Source organism: Lithobates pipiens, unplaced genomic scaffold (assembly GCF_037356315.1).
Source record: "Lithobates pipiens isolate NorthernLeopardFrog02 unplaced genomic scaffold, aLitPip1_a1.2 Scaffold_13, whole genome shotgun sequence".
NCBI lineage: Eukaryota > Metazoa > Chordata > Amphibia > Anura > Ranidae > Lithobates > Lithobates pipiens.
The window spans coordinates 100,610,692-100,634,986 of NW_027507718.1; the positions used below are offsets into that span (position 1 = coordinate 100,610,692).

At 46.3% G+C, this 24,295-nt stretch overlaps 1 protein-coding gene and 1 long non-coding RNA gene across 5 annotated transcripts in view; one reads left to right on the forward strand and one right to left on the reverse strand.

Moving 5' to 3' along the window:
• The window catches only part of SUSD1 (sushi domain containing 1), a 321,740-nt gene that overhangs the window by 283,930 nt on the left and 13,515 nt on the right, over positions 1 to 24,295 (forward strand). For all 4 annotated transcript variants that reach the window (XM_077475343.1, XM_077475342.1, XM_077475344.1 and 1 more), the window contains one exon: positions 5,059 to 5,101. In XM_077475343.1, coding sequence (XP_077331469.1) covers positions 5,059 to 5,101 — 43 coding nt within the window. The remainder of the gene's footprint in view (positions 1 to 5,058; positions 5,102 to 24,295) is intronic.
• On the reverse strand, positions 10,871 to 16,588 carry LOC143974193 (uncharacterized). Its single transcript, XR_013272182.1, has 3 exons — positions 16,252 to 16,588; positions 12,942 to 13,034; positions 10,871 to 11,948 (listed from the first exon to the last, which is right to left on the reverse strand). It is a non-coding gene; the product is annotated as an uncharacterized LOC143974193 (long non-coding RNA).

The following is a 24,295-nucleotide window of genomic DNA, read 5'->3' on the forward strand; positions in this document are numbered from 1 at the left end:
TGTCATTTGGCCCCATCCCAGCACTGCCCCAGAGTCCCTCTTACCTCTGCTGGCAGGAACCTTGCCCTAATTCCCTAGCACTTCAGGCAAGCTGTAAATTATATTGGAAAAAGGCTGCTATCTGCAAACATTGCAGGGCTAAGCAGTGTTAGAAAAGAGTTGCAGGGTGAATAATGTTGAAAAAGGGATTTTTCAAAATTCGGAAATCTGAAAAATCCAAATGTGAAAATTACTGAAATTTCCGAATTCCGAATTTCCAGAATTTTTGATTTTCTGAATTTCCGAAAAAATCAAAAAAAAAACGAATGAAACGAAAATGAACTTATTTTTTGTCAGTGCACATGTCAATCAACAAATCAATGTATATTATAAAGTGAACTGCGCCTATGTAAAAAACTCTAATACTAAAATATACTCATAATAATATAACATCGAGCAAGTGCCTTAACCAGTTGCCGAGCGCCGCACGACGATGTACGTCGACAGCATGGCACGGGCAGGCATATTGGCGTACATGTACGTCCCTGCCTTCCCACGGGTCGGGGGCCCGATCGGGCCCCCACCCGGTGCCTGCGGCGGTCGGTTTTCGTCCGGGAGCGATCCGGGACGAGGGGGCGGCCATTCATTCATGGCCACCCCCTCGCGATCGCTCCCGACGAATAGAAATCCCCCGTGACATCACTTCCTCTCCTGTAATGTAAACACAGGAGAGGAAGTGATGTATTCTCTCCTCCGTGTCGGTATTTTTCGTTCCGACACGGAGGAGAGCGGATCGGTGAGTTGCACCAACACTCTACACACACAGTAGAACATGCCAGGCACACTCACACCCCCCCCTTTACCCCCCGATCACCCCCCCAATTACCCCTGCCCCCCAGTCACAGTGACACCAATGTCATTTTTTTTTTTTGCATTGGTGTCATTTGTGACTGTAATAACTGTTAGGGCAGTTAGGGTTAGCCCCCTTTAGTTCTAATGTACCCCCCTAACCCCCCCAATAAAGGTTTAACCCCGTGATCACCCCCCGTCGCCAGTGTCACTAAGGCTGGGTTCACATTGCAGCGGTTTATGAGAACGAATGTGATTCGCACCGCACTGAGGTGCAAATCACATCCGATCTCTGTGCGATTCGAGTTCAGCCATTCGCCGCACCCGCCGCAAATTCGCACGGGACCCTTTTTTTGGCCCGCAGCAGAATCGGATCGCATGGGTGTTCACACCATGCGATCCGAGTTTGCAGATCGCACTGCGATATGCGAACTGATCTGGGGGTGTCAGTAACATTTCACTGACACTCCCAGCAGTTTGCATAGGGCAGTGTGAACTGCCGCCGGGAGGCATGCGATGCGGGAACCCGCCGCGGATTCGTGGCGTTTCCGCATCGCTCCAGTGTGAACCCAGCCTAATAAGCGATCATTTTTCTGATCGCCGTATTAGTGTCACAGGTGACGCTAGTTAGGCAGGTAGGTATTTAGGTTCGCCGCAGCTTTTTATAGCGCCAGGGACCCCCATATACTACCGCATAAAGCCCCCTGATTGCCCCCTAGTTAACCCTTTCACCAGTGATCACCATATAACTGTTACAGGTGACGCTGGTTGGTTAGTTATTTTTTTATAGTTTCAGGGCACCCGCCATTTATTACCTAATAAAGGTTTAACCCCCTGATCACCCGGCGGGTGTCATTTGTGACTAATAACTGTTAGGGCAGTTAGGGTTAGCCCCCTTTAGTTCTAAGGTACCCCCTAACCCCCCCAATAAAGGTTTAACCCCGTGATCACCCCCCGTCGCCAGTGTCACTAAGGCTGGGTTCACATTGCAGCGGTTTATGAGAACGGATGTGATTCGCACCACACTGCAGTGCAAATCACATCCGATCTCTGTGCGATTCGAGTTCAGCTATACAGATAGTATGGCTGAATTCGTGTCGCACCCGCCGCACCCGCCGCAAACTCGCACGGGACCCTTTTTTTGGTCCGCAGCAGAATCGGATCGCATGGGTGTTCACACCATGCGATCCAAGTTTGCAGATCGCACTGCGATATGCGAACTGATCTGGGGGTGTCATTAACATTTCACTGACACTCCCAGCAGTTCGCATAGGGCAGTGTGAACTGCCGCCGGGAGGCATGCGATGCGGGAACCCGCCGCGCATTCGTGGCGTTCCCGCATCGCTCCAGTGTGAACCCAGCCTAATAAGCGATCGTTTTTCTGATTGCTGTATTAGTGTCACAGGTGACGCTAGTTAGGCAGGTAGGTATTTAGGTTCGCCGCAGCTTTTTATAGCGCCAGGGACCCCCATATACTACCGCATAAAGCCCCCTGATTGCCCCCTAGTTAACCCTTTCACCAGTGATCACCATATAACTGTTACAGGTGACGCTGGTTGGTTAGTTATTTTTTTATAGTTTCAGGGCACCCGCCATTTATTACCTAGTCTCACTAGTGTACCCCTAAATTTAGGGGTGTCTACTTTCCAAAATGGGGTCATTTGGGGGGGGGTTTGTGCCATCTTGGCATTTTATGGCCTTCAAAACTGTAACGCCCTTAGAAAGCCTGAAGGCGGTGCTTGGTTTTCGGGGCCCCGTACGCGGCTAGGCTCCCAAAAAGTCCCACATATGTGGTATCCCCGTACTCAGGAGAAGCAGCAGAATTTATTTTGGGGTGTTATTTCACATATGCCCATGGCATGCGTGAGCAATATATCATTTAGTGACAACTTTGTGAAAAAAAAAAAAAAAAGTTTGTAATTTTCCCGCAACTTGTGGCAAAATATAAAATATTCCATGGACTCAACATGCCTCTCAGCAAATAGCTTGGGGTGTCTACTTTCTAAAATGGGGTCATTTGTGGGGGTTTTGTGCCATCTTGACATTTTATGGCCTTCAAAACTGTAATAGGTAGTGAGAAGTGAACTCAAAAATGTACGCCCTTAGAAAGCCTGAAGGCGGTGCTTGGTTTTCGGGGCCCCGTACGCGGCTAGGCTCCCAAAAAGTCCCACATATGTGGTATCCCCGTACTCAGGAGAAGCAGCAGAATTTATTTTGGGGTGTCATTTCACATATGCCCATGGCATGCATGAGCAATATATCATTTAGTGACAACTTTGTGTAAAAAAAAAAAAAAAAAAAAAAGTTTGTAATTTTCCCGCAACTTGTGGCAAAATATAAAATATTCCATGAACTCAACATGCCTCTCAGCAAATAGCTTGGGGTGTCTACTTTCTAAAATGGGGTCATTTGTGGGGGTTTTGTGCCATCTTGGCATTTTATGGCCTTCAAAACTGTAATAGGTAGTGAGAAGTGAACTCAAAAATTTACGCCCTTAGAAAGCCTGAAGGCGGTGCTTGGTTTTCGGGGCCCCGTACGCGGCTAGGCTCCCAAAAAGTCCCACATATGTGGTATCCCCGTACTCAGGAGAAGCAGCAGAATTTATTTTGGGGTGTCATTTCACATATGCCCATAGCATGTGTGAGCAATATATCATTTAGTGACAACTTTGTGTAAAAAAAAAAAAATATTTTTTTTTTTGTCATTATTCAATCGCTTGAGGCAAAAAAATAAAATATTCAATGGGCTCAACATGCCTCTTATCAATTTTCTTAGGGGGTCTACTTTCCAAAATGGGGTCATTTGGGGGGGTTTTGTACTGCCCTGCCAATTTAGCACCTCAAGAAATGAGATAGGCAGTCGTAAACTAAAAGCTGCGTAAATTCCAGAAAACGTACCTTAGTTTGTAGATGTGACAACTTTTGCGCAAACCAATAAATATACAATTATTGACTTTTTTTTTACCAAAGACATGTGGCTGAATACATTTTGGCCTAAATGTATGACTAAAATTTAGTTTATTGGATTTTTCTAATAACAAAAAGTAGAAAATATCATTTTTTTTCAAAATTTGCGGTCTTTTTACGTTTATATCGCAAAAAATAAAAATCGCAGAGGCAATCAAATACCATAAAAAGAAAGCTCTATTTGTGGGAAGAAAAGGACGCAAATTTTGTTTGGGTACAACATTGCATGACCGCGCAATTACCAGTTAAAGCAGCGCAGTGCCAAAGTGTAAAAAGACCTCTGGTCATTTACCAGCAAAATGGTGCGGTCTGAAAGTGGTTAAATGAATGAGACCATAACATGCAAAATGTTGCAATATGCTATAAATGTTTAATTCATCAGTGAATGCAAACAGTCCAAACTCAGTCCATTAGCATTTTTTAAACCAATGCCAATAGTAAAGTGCTTTGAGAAGCTACCTTTAAAGGCGCTATATCAAATAAAGTTTATTATTATTATTATAGTGGGTTTACTTCATAAAATGTATGGAGACCAGGATCCAACTGGACAGCTCAGTCCTACAGATTTCATCTCTTCCTATGTAATCATTGGAGCTTCTTGACAGCCAGGCGCTGAGCTTTTTTTTACAGATCAGACACCAAGCTCCGAGGAGGCTTCTTTAAATCAGACGTGATTTGGAGTGGGATCCTCAGTCAGTGACATATACTGTAGAATTTACATACTGCCACTCCTTGCTCCCTGTTCAGGCCTGCAAAGGCATTGTGTGACAGAGGAAAGACTTCCAGTACCAATTTCCTTTTCAGTTATGAGATGTTATGTGTTGGAGTTCCAGGAGCCGCAAAGGAAACTGATGTTGAGCAATGTGACGGTTTATCACAATACACCATGGCCTTTATTAACAGCAACATTTCACAATGCCCTCCAGTCACTACTGCACCCTGGTATAGTCTGCATGGTATAGTGGCTGCTCCTAAGTCAAAGGTTTCCAATCCTTCCCTGTACTGGCAAGATCAACAATGAAACTATAGGGACCTGCGTGTTAATACTAATGACAGACTGTGGCATATATACAATATTTTTTCATACTTACACTTTAAACCCTTTGTAGATTGTCTCATATATATGACTATTTTTATAGAAAAGATGCATACATTACATAAAGCTTAATTTGCCACTGTAGGATGTTTACAGAACCAAGAGCACCTACCATTTTTTTACTGGAGTATGCTTACTAAAAATTGCAATTATTCTGCTGTGTTGTAGGTGCTGTAACAGATAGCTGGAGGAAAAAATGGACAACTGCGTAGTAAGTCACCTGAAAATACTATTTGGTTTTCATAGTTGCTTTTTTGCTTCAGTTTAGGAGGAAAATGAAAAGTATATTCACTGTCTTTTCCAAGATCCATAATTTTTAATTAATTGACTGTATATTAAGCTTGCTTGCTTTCAAACTAAATAATTATAACGTTAGAGTGAACTTTGTTTTATTACTCCTCCACAGACTCATAAAATATTTAAAACTGTACTGATGATTCTGATAAAGTGTGTGATTGGCTTGTTTCCTTACATTCTTTAGACATGACTAATACCTTGCTACAAATACGCTAAGATTTACTGAATATCTCTAACTGAAGTGAATTTTTTTAAGCAATCTCCAACCAATTGTCACATGACAGCATCTTAACGGGTCTCATGGATTAGTTAGGAATCTTCCTAAGGTCTGACTTAGCCAAAAGGCATCAGGAAAAAATAAATAAAAAAATATGCGTGACGTTCTAAGCAAAGCCCTGCATTCTTCTGTTTCTGTATGACCCTACTCCTATATTACCATTGTATATTACAACCTAAGGGAATTGCTAGATGTAAATGCTGAGTGTTCATAGGGCAACAAAAGCCCAGTGTGGAGTCATAACACGCAGTTAAATATTCAGCATAGCTGGGTGCTCCAACACCAACATTTGATTTGGGCTATGATAGAACTATATATAGAGTCCACACATCCAGAGAAGTCAAAGAGCATTACTAAGCAGAACATGAAAAGGCACAAATGACACTGACAGCATGACAAGATAGGAGGTTGGTAAAACATAGAAAATAGAGTTAAAGGATTCATTGAAAATAAGACTGAGGAATTACAAAGGAGCAAAATGACCTGTCATTTCTAAACTCACCGCATCAACTGAGACTTTATTTTCAGCTGATTCCAGATCTATATATTTTTATATAATTATATTGATCCAGCTTAGGTATGCATATGAGCATACCCCACTTTTTATTTACTAAAGCTGGAAAGTGCAAAATCGGCTCACTTCTGCATAGAAAGTAATGAGCTTCCAGGTTTTTTTTACCAAAGCTTAATTGAACAAGCCGAGGTTAGAAGCTCATTGGTTTCTATGCAGAAGTGAGCCTGGTTTTGCACTTTCCAGCTTTAGTAAATAAACCCCATTGTGTACTTAAAAGTGGGGTATGCCTGTATACCAGGGCTGGACTGGGACAGAAATTTGGCCCTGGACTTCATCCAGACCGGCCCACTTACATTTTGAGTGTCCCATCAGCACCCCCTTACATCAGAGTGTCCCATCACCAGCCCCCTTACAACAGAGTGTCCCATCGGCACCCCCTTACATCAGAGTGTCCCATCAGCACCCCCTTAAATAAGAGTGTCTCATCAGCACCCCTTACATCAGAGTGTCCCATCAGCACCCCCTTACATCAGAGTGTCCCATCAGCACCCCCTTACATCAGTGTCCCATCACCAGCCCCCTTACATCAGGGTGTCCCATCAGCAGCCCCCTTACATCAGAGTGTCCCATCAGCAGCCCCTTTACATCAGAGTGTCCCATCAGCACCCCCTTACATCAGAGTGTCCCATCAGCAGCCCCCTTACATCAGAGTGTTCCATCACCAGCCCCCTTACATCAGAGTGTCCCATCACCAGCCCCCTTGCATCAGAGTGTCCCATCAGCACCCCCTTACATCAGAGTGTCCCATCAGCAGCCCCCTTACATCAGGGTGTCCCATCACCAGCCCCCTTACATCAGAGTGTCCCATCACCAGCCCCCTTACATCAGAGTGTCCCATCACCAGTCCCCTTACATCAGAGTGTCCCATCACCAGCCCCCTTACATCAGAATGTCCCATCAGCACCCGCTTACATCAGAGTGGCCCATCACCAGCCCCCTTACATCAGAGTGGCCCACTGAGCCATCGGCCCACCGGGAAACTCCCGGTAGTCCCGATGGCCAGTACATGCCTGCTGTATACCACACATGGCCGATTCCTTTGGAACATGGAATTCATGTTGCTACTACAGTGATCTCCACTGCAATTCCATGTTGAAGGCATACAGCCTGACATGGATCATGGGGGGGTTTGCACGCATCCCTGGATTCTCAGCCAGTAAATGAATTGATTGACGCTGACACCTGCTGCTTCTTTAACCACTTAAGCCCCGGACCAATTTGCAGCCAAAGGACCAGGCCCCTTTTTGCGATTCGGCACTGTGTCGCTTTAACTGACAATTGCGCAGTCGTGCGATGTGGCTCCCAAACAAAAATGGTGTCCTTTTTTTCCCACACATAGAGTTTTCTTTTGGTGGTATTTGATCACCCCTGCGGTTTTTATTTTTGTGTGCTATAAACATAAATAGAGCGAAAATTTTGAAAAAAAATTCAATATTTTTAACTTTTTGCTATAATAAATATCCCCAAAAAATATATAAAAAAACATATTTTTCCTCAGTTTAGGCCGATACATATTCGTCTACATATTTTTGGTAGAAAAAAATCGCAATTAGCGATTATTGATTGGTTTTCACAAAAGTTATAGTATTTACAAAATAGGGGATAGTTTTATAGCATTTTTATTAATATTCTTTTTTTTTACTAGTAAAGGCGGCGATCAGCAATTTTTTTTTGCGACTGCGGCATTATGGCGGGCACATCGGACATTTTTTACACATTTTTGGGACCATTGTTATTTATACAGCAATCAGTGCTATTTAAATGCACCGATTCCTGTGTAAATGACACTGGCAGTGAAGGAGTAAACCACTAGGGGGCAGTGTAGTGTTATGTGTGATGTTATGTGTTTTTTTTATTGTAGGGTGCGTGGCCTGGCATGTGACGTCACTGAACGTCCTTCCCTATAAAGGGAAGAGACGATCGGTGACAACCACACAGTGAAGCACGGGGAGAGGTTTGTTTACACAGACCTCTCCTCGTTCTTCAGCTCTGTGACCCGATCGCGATTCCTGTGTAAATGACACTGGCAGTGAAGGAGTGAACCACTAGGGGTGGGGAGGGGTTAAGGGTGTGTTTTTTTTTAACTGAAGGGGGGCATGGCTTGCGTCTGATGTCACTGATCGTCTTTCCCTATAACAGGGAACAGACGATAAGTGACAGGCTCAGTAGGAACCACGGGGAGAGGTTTGTTTACACAGACCTCTCCTCGTTCTTCATCTCTATGACCCGATCGTGGGACGCCAGCAGCGATCGGGTCCTCTGGTCCCGCGGCCACGGTCACGGAGTTTAGGACTGGCACTTAAAGAGCCACGTACAGGTACGTGATTGGGCCCAGCCGTGCTATTCTGCCAACGTATATGTGCAGGAGGCGGTCCTTAAGTGGTTAACAACTTTGACAGTAGGAGAGGGTAGGGGTGCCACCACTACAAACTCACTACTATGTATGAAGTTTGGCTCTTGCCAAACAAGCTGAATGTCTGGCATTTGGACATATTCCCCGACAGGCAAATTCATTCAGAAGCTGTTTTCGGGCTGAACTGGAAGCTCATCCCTAATTAGCAGATTCTGAGATCCAGTGGTTGAAGTTGTATGAAGATCTCAACCTAGAGAGTCTTGTTAATCTTTGATTGGTGGTGGGATAGCACAAGCTCAACTCAAAACAACAGAAAAGGTTGTGATTTACATTTAAAGTAGTTGTAAACCTCTGACATATACATGAACAAAGCATATCCTTCTACAGTGTGTACTTGCCTCAATCCAAGGCACAGCATGTGTTTTTTTTCTGCAGTCTCATTCCTCTGCTATCTGCATTAGTGTTTTCTGACAGAATGTGCCAATTCCAAGGGAAGAAGGGGGGCAGGGGAGGGGAGCTACCACACACATCCTATAATTGAAAGCCTCAGCTGTGTATGTTTGCCTGTAGGGTGTGTTGTGTTTCTTCCCTCCACTGAGATGTCAGATTACAATCAGCTCTCCTCTCTGAGCTGTGCAGTGTGGCACATCAAATCCCCACAAGCTGCATCTGGAAGCTCAGGAATACTGTGCACCCTGTTTCCTTGAAAATAAGACCTAGCGTGATTGTCGGTGATGGCTGCAATATAAGCCGTACCTTCGACAATCACGCTAGGTCTTATTTTCGGGGAAACAGGGTAAATTCTGAACTTTAAATGGATGTAGAGAGAAGATGGCAGGTAAAAAGGGACAACCTATGTAGTAGAGTTTGATTAAGTTATGTGTAACACCTGAGGCTAGTCACTTCACAGGGTACAGTGAGAGAAAAAAGTATTTGATCCCCTGCTGATTTTGTATGTTTGCCGACTGAAAAAAAAATTACCAGTCTTTAATTTTAAGGGTAGGTTTGTTTTAACAGTGAGAGACAGAATAAAAACAAAAATATCAAGAAAAATGCATTTCAAAAAAGTTATAACTTGATTTGCATTTTAATGAGTGATATAAGTATTTGACCCCTTCGCAACACATGACTTAGTACTTGGTGACAAAACCCTTGTTGGCAATCACAGAGGTCAGACGTTTCTTGTAGTTGGCCACCAGGTTTGCACACATCTCAGGAGGGATTTTGTCCCACTCCTCTTTGTAAATCCATTCCAAATCATTGCGGTTTCGAGGTTGATGTTTGGTAACTCGAACCTTCAGCTCCCTCCACTTATTTGTTGTGTTGGCTATGTGTTTTGGGTCATTGTCATGCTGCAATACCAATACATGACCCATTTTTTTTAGCAGAAAAATGCCCCCAAAGCATAATGTTTGACAGTGAGGACAGTATTCTTTGGGGTATTAGGCAGCATTCCACCTCCTCCAAACACAGCGAGTTTAGTTGATGCCAAAGAGCTTGATTTTGGTCTCATCTGACCACAACACTTTCACCCAGTTCTCCTCTAAATCATTCAGATGTTTATTAGCAAACTTCAGATGGGCCTGTACACAGGGGCGGACTGGCAACTCATGGGGCCCCCGGGCAATAGGAGATTATGGGGCCCCCAGGCAATCAGAGATTATGGAGCCACACAGTAGACACAAACACACACACACAGTATACAATCACACAGTATACACAGACATGTTTCTATTGGCTGAGAAGGTACTAGAGAGGTGGGGCGGCTATAATCTTAGGTTTTGTGGACCAAAAGGATATCGGTAAGGGACATTTCAGAGACAGATGTAAAAAAAAAACACAAATTTTTACATACTATCCCTGGTTTACTGAGGCTGGCAACCCTGATGGGGCCCCCTAGTGGCATGTGGCCCTCGGGCATTGCTCGAGTGGCCCAATGGTCAGTCCGCCCCTGCCTGTACATGTTCTTTCTTGAGCAGGGGGAGCTTGCAGGTACAGCAGGATTTCAGTCCTTCACAGCGTAGTGTGTTACCAATTGTTTTCTTGGTGACAATGGTCGCAGCTGCCTTGAGATCATTAGCAAGATTCTCCCGTGTATTTGTGGGCTGATTCCTCACCATCCTTATGATCATTGAAACTCCACGAGTTGAGATCTTGCATGGAGCCGAGGGAGATTGACAGTTATTTTGTGTTGCTTCCATTTGTGAACAATCACCTCAACTGTTGTCACCCTCTCACCAATCTGCTTGACAATGGTTTTGTAGCCCATTCCAGCCTTGTGTAGGTCTACAAACTTGTCCCTGACATCCTTGAACAGCTCTTTGGTCTTGGCCATGGTGGAGAGATTGGAATCTGATGGATTGATTGCTTCTGTGGACAGGTGTCTTTTATACAGGTAACAGGCTGAGACATTTAAGGCAAATGTACTACACAGGCATGTGTCACATGCTCTTCTTATAGCAATGCCCATGACTAGTGTAGTCTGAATGTTCCCCTTATATTATTCCTTACCCATACCTTCCCCTATTAGAAACGAGACCACACCATAGGTTGGAGTAAACTGGCCACAACAGCCTTTATTAAACATAACTCAAAATTCACTCCAATAACTTGTAAATATGAAAATATATAAATATATAAATATAAATAACTTTATTAACTTTAAACCACATTAAATAACATTAACTGCCCATTCTGGTGATCTCTGACGGTGACCCCACTTAAGCCAATACCAAATCACTGCGGTACACCTGACCAACTTCCCAAAGGCCTCCACCTGTGACCGGTCGGAGACAACTTCCGCCAGTGAACATAACCGTATTCCCTCCAACGTTCAGGAATACCCAGAGGGGCCGATCGTTAGATGAGCCCCCCACACCCTCAGATCCCTTCTGAGTACCTGTCTACCGTCAGAAACCACCAGAAAACACACCGCCACAGCCCGAAAGGGTGACTCCCTCAACCTTGAGGGCCACCCCCCACCTTAAGAGCTTTTTGTATCCCCTCCTGTAAGCCCGAGGACCAAAGGTCAATCCCCGCATCCGATAGGTGAACCCCATCCTGCCGCAGGTAAAGACCCACATTCACCTCCAACTCCCGATGCCGAACCACAATGCCCCCGTTCTGCACCACAAACCGCCCAACCACCTTATTCACCCTTATCCTAGTCTTCTCAATGCTGGCTAAAGACCTAGCCCACCGCCACACCGTTCTGGCCACAATGTCCGACCACACCAAAATGGTGCCCGGGAACAGGACTCGCAGGCGCAACACGTCCGCCTTAATGTCCGCTAAAATATCCTTCACCTTGCGAACACCCAGGTCGTTTCCCCCAGCATGAACCACCAGCACATCCGGGGGCCTGTCTCTCAAAGCAAAGCGCTCCACCTCCCTCATAACACGCTCCCACCGCATACCCGGGAACCCCAACCACATCACCCTAGCCACCCGCCTGGGGATACCCAATTGACTGCCTGCTGGTAGAGAATCACCTCTCCTGGCCCCCCAGCACACGTACGAATGCCCCAGGATCCAAACGAGGCGTGGAGAACCTCCATCTGGAATAAAAACAAAAGAAATAACACAACAACCAACGTAATGTTACAATCACAGTACTTCCCCCAAAAACTCCCAACAACAAGCAACACCCCCAGCCGCACCCCCACATCACCCCCGTAACAACTGTGGCCGGACATAGGACCGGAACCTCCGGGACTCCCACCTACCGATCCGGCGAACTACCGCCTCCTCCAGCCCACATCGTGCAGCTTCCGTTGCCGCCCCGATCCGGAAAGAGTGTGACGCATATTCCCGCTCATCCAAACCCACCGCTCTCAGGCATTGCCGAAAAACCGACACAAACTGAAACCGGGATAGAAAAGAGCCCTCCGCATGCACCAAAAAGGGGCCCGCCCCCGCAGGCCGCACCGCCCGGAAAGCCCGTACCGCCGCCACCGGGCACACAGCCGAGCCCGGAAGGGCAAGCAGCGTAATCGCCACTCCCTTGCCCCGTTGATCAGTCTTGGACCTACGCAACCGTATACTCACCCGATCCGCAACCACCTGCACATCCTGATCCAGCAAACCCCCAGCCACCCGTTTCGAGCGACACACCAACTCCCCTATTCTAAACGCCCCATAAAACGCCAACGAAAAAGCTGCCGTAAACAGAACGGTCTCGTAAGCAGACGAGCAAACATCCACCAGCCGAGAACATATTGCCACCAAATTGTCAAACGACACCGGCCGGCGCGCATCCCCACCCTTCCGAACTTTCCTGTACCCCTTCAACGTCTGCCGCACCCAAAAATCCTTCGTCCCGTCCGGCTCCCCCCACATCTTAAACAAAAAGGCCAACCCTGCCAGCTTCCGCTCAATAGACGCAGGCGACAGTCCCATCTCTATGTTCCGGGCCACCCAGTACAATACCACCCAGCGCTGGTCGGACCCCCGACCAGCTACTCCAACCTCCCGCAGTAACGCTCACCATTCCGCCCACACCCTGGAATAAGCTGACCATGTAGCCTCACTCAATGACCTCTTCAACCAACCTGCGGCGATTCCAAGGGCAGCTCCCACATCCACCCGGGGCAGGGTGCCCCCGACTCCTCCGCTCCCGGTGCCAGCTGCCGGAACTTGTCCCACTGAAAACGAGAGAGCGAGTCAGCCAAGGAATTCTCCACCCCAGGTATGTGCACTGCATAAACGTAAACATTGAGCCGCAAGCATCGAAAAACCAGCTGCAGTAGCAGCCGGATGACGGGGGGGCGAGGAAGCAGTCATCCGATTGATGACCTGAACCACCCCCATGTTGTCGCAATTGATGCGCAACTTCAAATTACAAAACTCCTCCCCCCACAGCTCCAACGCCAACACTACCGGGAATAATTCTAGCAAAACCAAATTGCCCAACAACCCCGCCACCTCCCAGGAGCGCAGCCAAGGTTCAGCACTCCACCGGCCCCGAAAAAATGCCCCATAACCCGTAGACCCAGCCGCGTCAGTAACCAACTCCACATCGAAGTTGCTCACTGGCCCTGACATCCACATGGCCCGCCCGTTATACGACTCCAAGAATTCATGCCACGCCCGCAGGTCCTCCCTGTGTTCCTTCCGTAAACGCACAAAATGGTTAGGTCCGGTCACCCCGGCGGTGGCCCCCGACAGCCGTCAGGCAGAACACGCGGCCCATAGGGATGATCCGGCAAGCGAAATTCAGCTTGCCCAACAAGGACTGCAGGGCCCTAAGCTGAACCTTCTGCCGGCCCTGCATCCCTGCCAACTCTGCATGCAGATCCCGTAATTTATTCTCTGGCAATCGACACTCCATTGCCAGCGAATCAATCACTATCCCCAAAAAGCTCAATTCCGTAACCGGGCCTTCTGTCTTATCCCCCGCCAACGGCACCCCGAACCTGCCCGCAATGTGCTGCAACGTGGACAGAAGAATCGCACACACACTGGAGGCAGGCGGGCCCACGCACAGAAAGTCATCCAAATAGTGGATGACCGACTCCAGGCCCGAAACATCTCTCACCACCCATTCCAAAAATGAGCTAAAAGCTTCAAAATAGGCGCATGAAATGGAACAACCCATGGGCAGGCACAAATCTACATAAAACTTGCCCCGCCAATGGCACCCCAATAGCCGGAAGCTGTCCGGGTGGACCGGTAGAAGTCGAAACGCCGATTCCACATCCGCCTTGGCCATGAGAGCCCCACGACCATACCGCCTGACCCACCGTACCGCCGCGTCAAAAGAAGTGTAGGAAACCGTACACGCCTCCGGGTCAATGAAATCATTGACCGACCCCCCTTTTGGAAAAGACAGATGATGAATCAAGCGAAACTTCCCCGGCTCCTTCTTAGGAACCACACCCAACGGGGAAACCACCAGGTCCCCCCACGGCTGTACTTCGAAAGGCCCGCCCATCCGGCCCAGCGCCACCTCCTTACCCAATTTGTCATCCACCACCCCCGGGTGATCTAAAGTCGAGCGCAAATTCCTGGCTAACGGCGGCACCCCCTCTAAAGAACAGGGAATCCTAAAACCGTCCCGAAAGCCCGAAATCAACCCTCGCGCCGCCTCACCATCCGGATACCTATTTAGGAAAGGAAGCATCCTTCCCAGGTTCACCGGCGTCATCCCTTTTGTGACCGGCATCGCCGGCGCGCTTACCCTTTTTGAAACAGTGGGACAGGGGGTGGGTGCCGCCGCACCCGGAGCACTCATGCTTGAAACGGCACGCGCCCCCGAATTTACAAGCCCCTTCATTAAAGGGCCAGCACACCCCCCACTTTTTTCCGGCCGGCAGCCCCGAGGACGACGCACTCCCGGCCCTCCCCCTGAAGAAACGGAGTGGGCGTCTGCGGCGCAGACATAAGCCTCATCCATAGGCTTATGTCCTTGTGATTCAGCGCAGTTCAGCCCGCACCGCCTTCCGCTGACGAAACTGCTCATCATAGCGCAGCCACGCCAACCCCCCATACACCCGATGAGCCTCACCAATCGCGTCCAGGTAACAAAATAACGCCGAGCAATGCTCGGGGTTCTTTTCCCCTATCACGCTAGCCAAGATAGCGAACGCCTGAAGCCAATTCGCAAATGTGCGCGGGATCAGCCGATACCTACGCTTCTCCTCGTCGTCCTTCTTGGAACTGTCCGGCTTGACCCTATTCAAGTTAAACTTCTCGAGGGGGAGTAAAGAGAAAATCTCCACATACTCACCCTTGCCGATCTTGTCCCTCACCTCCTGCTTCAAATGCGCCCCCAACGGGCCCTCGAAGCAAACATAAACTTCGCACCGGGCAGCATCCGCGAGCCTAACCAGATCGGACCGCGCCCCCGGGTCCGCGGGCACCGGGGGGACCCCCGAGCCCCCAGCCCCCGCATCCACGCTCCCCGACGCCACCGCAGGCGGTGCGTCCCGCGCAGGCACAGCCTCTGACCCCCTGCCCCCCCCCCCAGTACTCAGCCAGGGGCCCACCTGAGGCGACCCCGAGCCCCCAGCAAACTTACCAACGAGGGCCTGCAGCCCCTCCAACAGCTCCTGCAGCGGACCCGCGGGCCCCCCGAGGCTACTGGCCCCGCCCCCCCCACGGACCAGCCGAAACCCCCCCCATGTCATCCCGGGACCCCGTGGGCCCCGAACCCCCCTGTGACACCCCCATCAGACCACGCAAAGCTTCCGCCAGCAAGGTAGACTCGCGCAACTTACCTGGCCCCCCCGGGGCCCCGCTGACCTGAACCGGTCCGGGCGCAGCAAAGGACACCTCCTCCTCCTGGGACAGCTCGCTCTCGGACCCGACCTCACCAGCACGCACCGGGGACGCCGCCATCCCCCTGTGCTCCGAGCGGTCCGTCCGGTCCATGCGATCCGGGACTGCAGGCAATGTCCTCCTCCCCCCGCCGCCCCCGGCATGCCGGCGTCTGAAACCGGCCCTGCCAGGCACCTTGGCGGCCCTCTGCGACCCGCCCTCCCCCCCTCCCGCATGCGGCCCCCCCGAGGCACCCCCCGCCCCCCCACCGCGCGGATCACAGCTCCTGAGCCCGCAGGCCGCTGATCCACCGCCATGTGCACCCCCGCCTGACCCCCAACCCCCGAGCCACCCGCACTCCCCCCTCCTCCACAGGGCCCCGTTCAGGCCCGGCGCCATTGCCATGCTGCCGCGAAGCCCCGCCCCCCTCCGGTCGGCGGCGCAACGACCGCCCGGACCGGGGAGAGCCGAGTACCGGCCGTTTTGCCGGGGGGACCGAACGGTCCTCCCCCGGGCTCCGGGAGTCACGAGGTGGCCGAGGTGTAGCCCCAGGGGAAAAACGCGCCGGAGGCCGAGACCTCCGCGCGCGCAGCTGCACCTCACCTGTCCCGCCGCCGTCCTCCTCGCCGTCCGCCAGGTCACCCACGCGGTCCCGCAGCCAGTCCGTGCCGTGCACCTCCGCCACCGTCGCAGCCGCGCGAAGAGTCCCTCCAGGTCAGCCATAGCAGAGGAGCAGCGAAAAACTGCCTCCTCTGTGTCACGCTGGGCTCCGAATGATCCCTTAAAGCCACACCCCTCCCTTTTATATGACCCCTCCCCTACACTAAGTTTGCTTCCTGCAAACCTTTTTCCTCAGCTCCACCCATAAAGCTTAACCCTCTGTGTCCCTCATCCACACTGTCATGTCCAGCACTCCTTATATCATTGCATTCTTAATCCGTGCTTCTCTTTATGACTAAAGACCTTTGTAGCTCTGTGCAACCTAAAGTAAGTACACAGAGTATATACACAAAAGTATTTATACATTCTGAACAAGCGGTAAAAGCACTTTAAAACAAGCCCTCGTTTATCTCCACATCTATAAGCGTTTAGAAGAAATTGGTTTTTAAATTTCGCTGAAGTCTTAGTTATTTTTCTATTACAACATAATAATGGTAGCCTGCCAGCCCTCTAATGTTAATACACAGCAGCTGTTAGAAACCCTCTGAAACTTAACTATCTAAAGTCATTGTTGTGATCTTTGAAGATCTTTAAAGTATTTGTGAACATACAATATAAGGCTGGATTCACACCTATACATTTTTAGTGCTTTTTGCATTTTGCAGATTTGCGCTACAGAACGTGTTCCATAGGAATCCATGTTAAATGGACTGTAGTGCAAATCTGCAAAATGCAAAAAGCACTAAAAATGCATAGGTGTGAATCCAGCCTTACAGGACACTGTGCAGACACATAGTGTGCCTGTATTCTAAAGGTCTGATCAGCCTGAGGCAAGGTACAGACTGATTTTGAGCAGGGGGTATGTTCAAGAGGCAGGCTGTGATTGGGAGGGGATGTGTGCCAAAAGTAGGTTGTGATTTGTCAGAAGGCATGCATGTCTGAACAAACCACCCAATACAGGCATGCTGTGTGTCTGCACAGTACCCTGTACCTCTGAATGACCAGCAAGGATGAAAACAGACCAAATTAACACAGATTAGTTTCTGTCCATTGTGTGGTCAGTTTAGAACAAGGAAAAAGGTGGCTGTCAAGAATAACCAGGTACTTTAGATAGAAAAATTACATGAAAATGATAGAAACTGTGATTTATAAAACAGATATATGTGAATACACACTTAGAAATAAAAATATTTAGGATAGCATACAATCTGAGAAAGAATAACTTCACATAAAAAGCAACAAGAGAGGTCAGAGCTTGTTGAAAACATTTAAATAATTGAATGTCCATAGTCTGGGTACAGGTGAACAAAATTTACATTACTCTACTGCCCCAGTTATGAGCTACCTCCAGTGTTCCTTACCTAAATTGTCTATTAACAAATTTGGTGAAAATCTTTTTAATAAAGGACTTTATCTTCGATTGTAATAGTTAAAAACTCATGGAAGCAGATCTCTACAATGCATCTTTTGGGGGTGATTTATGGTCCACGTTAAGTCAATACATATGGAATGTCTTTCTGTTCCAGAAAACTGGTAATTTACACTGCTGTTTAACAATTATGAGCCATTTTCAAAATTCCACAGGGAGTTCACATACTAAATGGCAAATGCTTTAAAAAGAACATATAGGAACACATGAACAAACGTCACAGAAATATATTGTTTTTCAGTTTTCAGTTTATGTCCATGTTAGGGAGGCTTCCCGTCACCTTTTGTTGTGTAACCAGACCAGGAAGCAAAGATAAACTCCCCATCTGAGACTGTTTAAAGCAAAACTTCAGTCATTTTTATCTATTAAATCTTCTGCCCTTTGTTGTTTTAACTTTGGATAGTAAAACTTTTTTTCCTGCCAGTAAATATCTTATACAGCCCACTTGCTGTTTCTTGTCTGGTAAAAAGCCTAGGCTTATGATATCATGTACAGCTCTCTCTCTCACTCTGGTGAGAGTCTGCCAGGAAGGGAGGGGGGACAAGTCATAAGAGGGCCAATGAGAGCTGCAGAGCTGGAGGTGTGCCTCTGTGTGTTTGTGTAAATCCAGAAAGTGAACAGGGAGCAGTTTCATCTGCCCATAGTTTAAAAAAAATGGTTGCGAAATAGGGTTGCCACCTTTTTTCAAGTCCAACCCGAACACATCAGCGTTGCACAGAATTTTTTTCATAGTGTGCATAGATAAACTATCCACAGATGTTGCTATTAAATAACATTTCTAATCATATGAAGTTAATCATAAGAGTCCCCCTCTGCATCAGTGTCCACAGAGTTCCCCCTTTGCATCAGTATCCACAGAGTTCCCCCTTTACATCAGAGTCCACAGAGTTCCCCCTTTGCATCAGAGTCCACAGAGTTCCCCCTTTGCATCAGAGTCCACAGAGTTCCCCCTTTGCATCAGAGTCCACAGAGTTCCCCCTTTGCATCCACAGAGTTCCCCCTTTGCATCAGAGTCCACAGAGTTCCCCCTTTGCATCAGAGTCCACAGAGTTCCCCCTTTGCATCAGAGTCTACAGAGTTCCCCCTTTGCATCAGAGTCCACAGAGTTCCCCCTTTGCATCAGTGTCCACAGAGTTCCCCCTTTGCATCAGTGTCCACAGAGTTCCCCCTTTGCATCAGTGTCCACAGAGTTCCCCCTTTGCATCAGTGTCCACAGAGTTCCCCCTTTGCATCAGTGTCCACAGAGTCCCCCCTTTGCATCAGTGTCCACAGAGTCCCCCCTTTGCATCAGTGTCCACAGAGTTCCCCCTTTGCATCAGTGTCCACAGAGCTCCCCCTTTGCATCAGTGTCCACAGAGTTCCCCCTTTACATCAGTGTCCACAGAGTTCCCCCTTTACATCAGTGTCCACAGAGTTCCCCCTTTACATCAAAGTCCACAGAGTTCCTCTTTTACATCTGAACTTGCATAGTTCCTTTTCACTGTAAGGGTGGACTCTGCACATTCTGATGTAAGGGAGAACTCTGGGGACTCTAACATAAGGGATGCTTTGGTGTACGGAGAGGACTCTGATGTAGGGAGGAACACTGTGGCCTCTGGTGTAAAGGGGAGCTCTGATATAATGAGTGCTCTGAGAACCCTGATTTACCTTAGTGTACTCACTTAGAGGCAGGAAAGAGAAGGGGGGAGGGGGAAGACTTCAGTCACTGACAGGGATGGATGGTGAGCTCACTCACCCCTTGGCAGTCAGCACCTCTCATCCAGGTGTATCTGAGGCTGCTGGGCTTTAAATTTCTGGCCCCCACTTTCCTTTCCTGAGGTACAGCGCTATGGATTGGAGTGTGGGCAGACACAGATGGGTAGGGGCGGGAGTAAGAGGTGCAGATTGAGCCCTTTCTCCTTTCCCATCTGTGTGTGTGTTTGGGGAGATTGTTAGTGCTGGCTTTGCGCAGTGTGAAAGAGAGTGTAACAGACACTCTCAACTTAGATAAGTGCAGCCAGCAACCCTGCTGGGAGGCCACAGTCCTCCGATCTGAATAATGTGTCTGGGTCTCAGACAGTCTGAAACCCGGACGCATGATTCAAAACCTGGACTGTCTGGGTGAATCCCAAACAGGTGGCAACCCTAATGCAGCCAGACTCAGTCAAGGGAGATTTCTGCAGCATATTTGGCAAGTACAGAATCACAGCATATATAAAATAATATGCAAAGTGGTTGGAGGGAAGCTTTAGAATGGCAAAGATGTTTTTATTACAAATTATGTGAGCAGACTGCAGTTCCTCTTTAACCAGTATCTGGAGGAATCATACTAATTACCCTTCAGAATCCCTCCAATACTACCTGTATGGCTGACATCGCACCCGCACAGACATCGCATGTAATGTGAACAGCAGTGCTCTGCGAATTACACTATTGCGATGGCAGACATTGCATGTAATTCGCAGCGCACTGCTGTTCACATTACATGCAATGTCTGTGCGGGTGCGATGTCAGTCATACAGGTAGTATGGCTGATAATCGCACCACATTCAGTGATAACACACACAGGGCCCTTTTCAGGTCGGACCAGAAACGGATCGCATGTGTTCACACATATGCGATCCGATTCATGTCCGATCTGTCAGTTCACAGTGCGATATGCGAGCTGAAATGGGGGTGCCGTTAACATATAGTGACACTCCCCAGAAGTTCGCATTTAGCAGTGTGAACTGCCGTGCGTGCCGGGTGCGATGCGGGAACAACGCACAATGCAGTTGATTCGCAGGGTTCTCGCTTCGCACAAGTGTGAACCGGCCCTTAGCTTTTTCCTCCATTCACACATAGCTTGATTTACTAAAACTGGACAGTGCATAATCTGGTGCAGCTGTGCTTAGAAACCAATCAGCTTCCAGTTTTTATTTTCATTGAACAAGCTGAAGTTAGAAGATGATTGGCTACCATACACAGCTGCACCAGATTTTTCTCTCTTCAGGGTGTAGTAAATCAACCCCACAGTCTAATGCCCGCCATACATGGTTCGAATTTAGAAAGAATTTTCTTTCGAAAATCGTGTCTAAGAATTTTCGTATGAATTTCGCACCATTAGTGGGCTGCAGCAACCGCAGATTTTCGTGCGGAAATAAAATTCGAGGAATCGGACATGTTGGAAATTTTTTGAAAAACTAACGATTTTCTAATCAATGATGGGAGAATCGTGTGAGAAACATAATAAGAAAAGAAAATGTACGGAGATAAAAGAAAATTTACGGAGAGAAAACAAGATTCCCAGCCAAGAAAATTATTTTCTGTAGCAACATGAGGTGAAATTGAAGGCTTGGTCGGCTGAATTTCGAAAATCAATGGTGGCACCATCGGATCACAAAAAAAACGAATTTTCTGATTTTGAAAAGGAAATTTGTTCGAAATTTGACCATGTATGGCCTGCATTACTTAGATATAGACAGCAATAAAGTCACTTTACTTGTATAGTATGGAAGGTTTAGAACCTCTACCTGATTTTTGATGCTTTGCCCCCACTAGCAAAACTCCCTTGCTTCCTGTGATGTCACTAGACAGGAAGGAATACATTTCCTAAGCAGGACCACAGATAAAATAAAGTCTGGAAATACGTTTTCTTTTCTTTACTTATACATTTTTTTTCTTTACTTATACAATTTTTTTTCTTTACTTATACATTTTTTTCTTTACTTATACAATTTTCTTTCTTTACTTATACAATTTTTTATTTTTTTTTACTTATACAATTTCTTTTCTTTAATTATACAATTCTTTTTCTTTACTTATACAATTTTTCTTTCTTTACTTTTATATATATTTTTTTCTTTACTTATATTTTTTTTTCTTTACTTATATAATTTTTTTTCTTTACTTATATAATTTTTCTTTCTTTACTTATATTTTTTTTTTCTTTACTTATACAATGTTTTTTCTTTACTTATACAAATTTTCTTTCTTTACTTATACATTTTTTTCTTTACTTATACAATTTTTTTTCTTTACTTGTACAATTTTTTTTCTTTACTTATCATTTTTTTTTCTTTACTTATACAATAAAATTTATTGTGAAAAAAAAAGAAAACCAAGAAATAAGCACTAATTCTCCCACGTTCTACCCAAACTGGAAAATTGACTGGAATTCTACTTTAGCGTTCATGTACTTTAATAATGGTATCCAGTCAGCACTGAGCTGGGTTAGCTAATACATACTACAGTGTTCTGAAATGGATTCATAGTAAAACTGCTTTTTATCAGATAAAATATCAGGTTTAAAGTAAAGGTACCTGCTTTGCTTAGTCAGTGGAAAGTTTTTTTTGTTGAGCTGCACATTCAAGGTTAACCATATCTCTCAGTAGTTGTATTTCTAGTGAAAATACAGAGAACGACTGTTCTTAAAGGCTAGGACTTAAATATTTAGTTTAAAAAGATAAAAAAGCTTTTGTGTATTATCAGTAGTTATGCTGCACATGCCTATGAAGTGTTTAACCAGTTAGATAAAGCACAAACGATTTAATATAAAGCCCTGGTAATATTTTTTTTGTAAAAAAGGCATTATTTTGTCACATATTATATTGTAAATTCCTAAACCCTCCCTTGTTTGGCTTTAGGGTTTCTGCAAAAAAGGTCGCCCTGAAGCCATTTGTATTTATAGACAAAGCTACAAAAAGCAGTGATGGGATTAAAGTGGAGGGCCATCCTAAAATAAAAAAATTACATTCATTTTCTTAAAAATAAATAAATAAATAACTTACCTGGAACCGCTGTTGCCAGGCAGTCTTCCTAATCTGCTTCTTCCTATTCCGCTGCGCTTCCTTCTGTGCGGCGAGCGGCCCCGTTGCCTTCTGGGACATGTGTGTGCCCCAGAAAACAATAGGGGCCGCTCACAAAGCGATGCGCGACTGTGCAGTAGGAAACGGCAGTGAAGCCGCAAGGCTCTACTGCCTGTTTCCCTTCGTTAAGATGGAGGCGCCAGCAGCCGATCTGATGAACGGATTGGCCTCGGGGGGGGGGGGGGGGGCGACACCACGGGCTCGCTGGACAGGTAAGTGTCCTTATTAAAAGTCAGCAGCTACAGTGTTTGTGTTTGTAGCTGCTGGCTTTTAAAAAAAAAATTGCAGTCGGAACGCCCCTTTAAAATTAAATATAATACAAATGGATATACAGTGTCTAGAAAGTGTCAAAACAATCCTAGTAATGAAGAAGGCAAGGAGTAGTGATGCGCGGTACTAAATTGGGAAATTTAGCCTGAAAAGCTAATAAATTCTATAAGCACCAAAGTTATTAGGTAATAAGTGTACTACCGCCCAGACTGAAAGGGTGGTGTATAAGAAACCAATGTGCGTATTTTGTGAGGGAATGATAGGAGACCCTCACTACTATAACATAATAGTGTTTGGAATAAGCATCCAGTGAATATAAAGGCATAAACGAGAAAAAATCTAATAATTAAAACTGGTGATTCCCAATGCGATTTTTTAGAATTGGCAAAATCGTATAAAGTGATAGTGCTGGACAATGAGTAGGTCTGTGTGAATATCTCCTACATCATAAAGTGAATTAAATAATATACATAAAGCAATCAACAAAATATATAGTGATTATTGATGCAATATGTTAAAGTTAACAGAATCGCATAAAAAGTGCCAGTGCTAGACAGTAAATAGGTCTGTGGAAATATCTACTACACCATAAAATAAAAACAATATACATAAAACAGTCACTAACTCAATAAATCAATTATGTGCAGAGAGTGGTTGATTGTGACTGACAAAAATCGCATAAAGTGCCAGTGCCAGGAAGAGAATATAAAATGAATACGTGTGGGTGTCTTTCTACCATATAATAAATAGTATAAGTACGGTGAAGCAAATACAATTGTGCGAGATTGGCAGAAGATAAAAAATAAAAATACAAAACGCATAAAAAATGTTAGTGTAAAAGAAAGAGAAAAGAATAAATCTCTCTAGAAATAATCGAAAAAGGTGTGCACAATAATTAAAAAGCTATATAAACAAACAGAAAAAATGATATAGATTGCACAATGACATATATCAAAATGTGTCCTTTCAAAGTTGTGCGACAACTGGTGGCGATTATATCAAAAATCGCATATAACAAGGAAATCGCATACGGTGCTGGTGTTTGGATTTATGTGCACTATAGAGTAGCGATGTAATCGGAGGTGGTAGTGGTGATGGTGAATATATCCGACGTGGTCCTGTGTAGTCGAGATATGGGTGTCCCCTTACCTTACAGCTGTAAGGTAACAGCATATAACATATATATCCTCAGAATTCCTGGTAATCTTTATCCCTCGAGGTCCTGTTCCTGTGTCCCCAAATCCTGGCGTCTCCTGTCTATTGCGCCGTGTTGGTCTCTTTAAATGGTCGCTCAGCAGTACTCAGCATGGGGGGGTACCTCGGCGGTTGGGTATTCTGTGAGGGGTTAAACAGATAAGGAGGAAGGGAGCCCCATAGCGTAGTAATTTTGAACAATGTTGAAGTTTATTCAAATAAAATGGATAGAATACTCACAAACATATAAATCTCGTGTGTAGGGTAT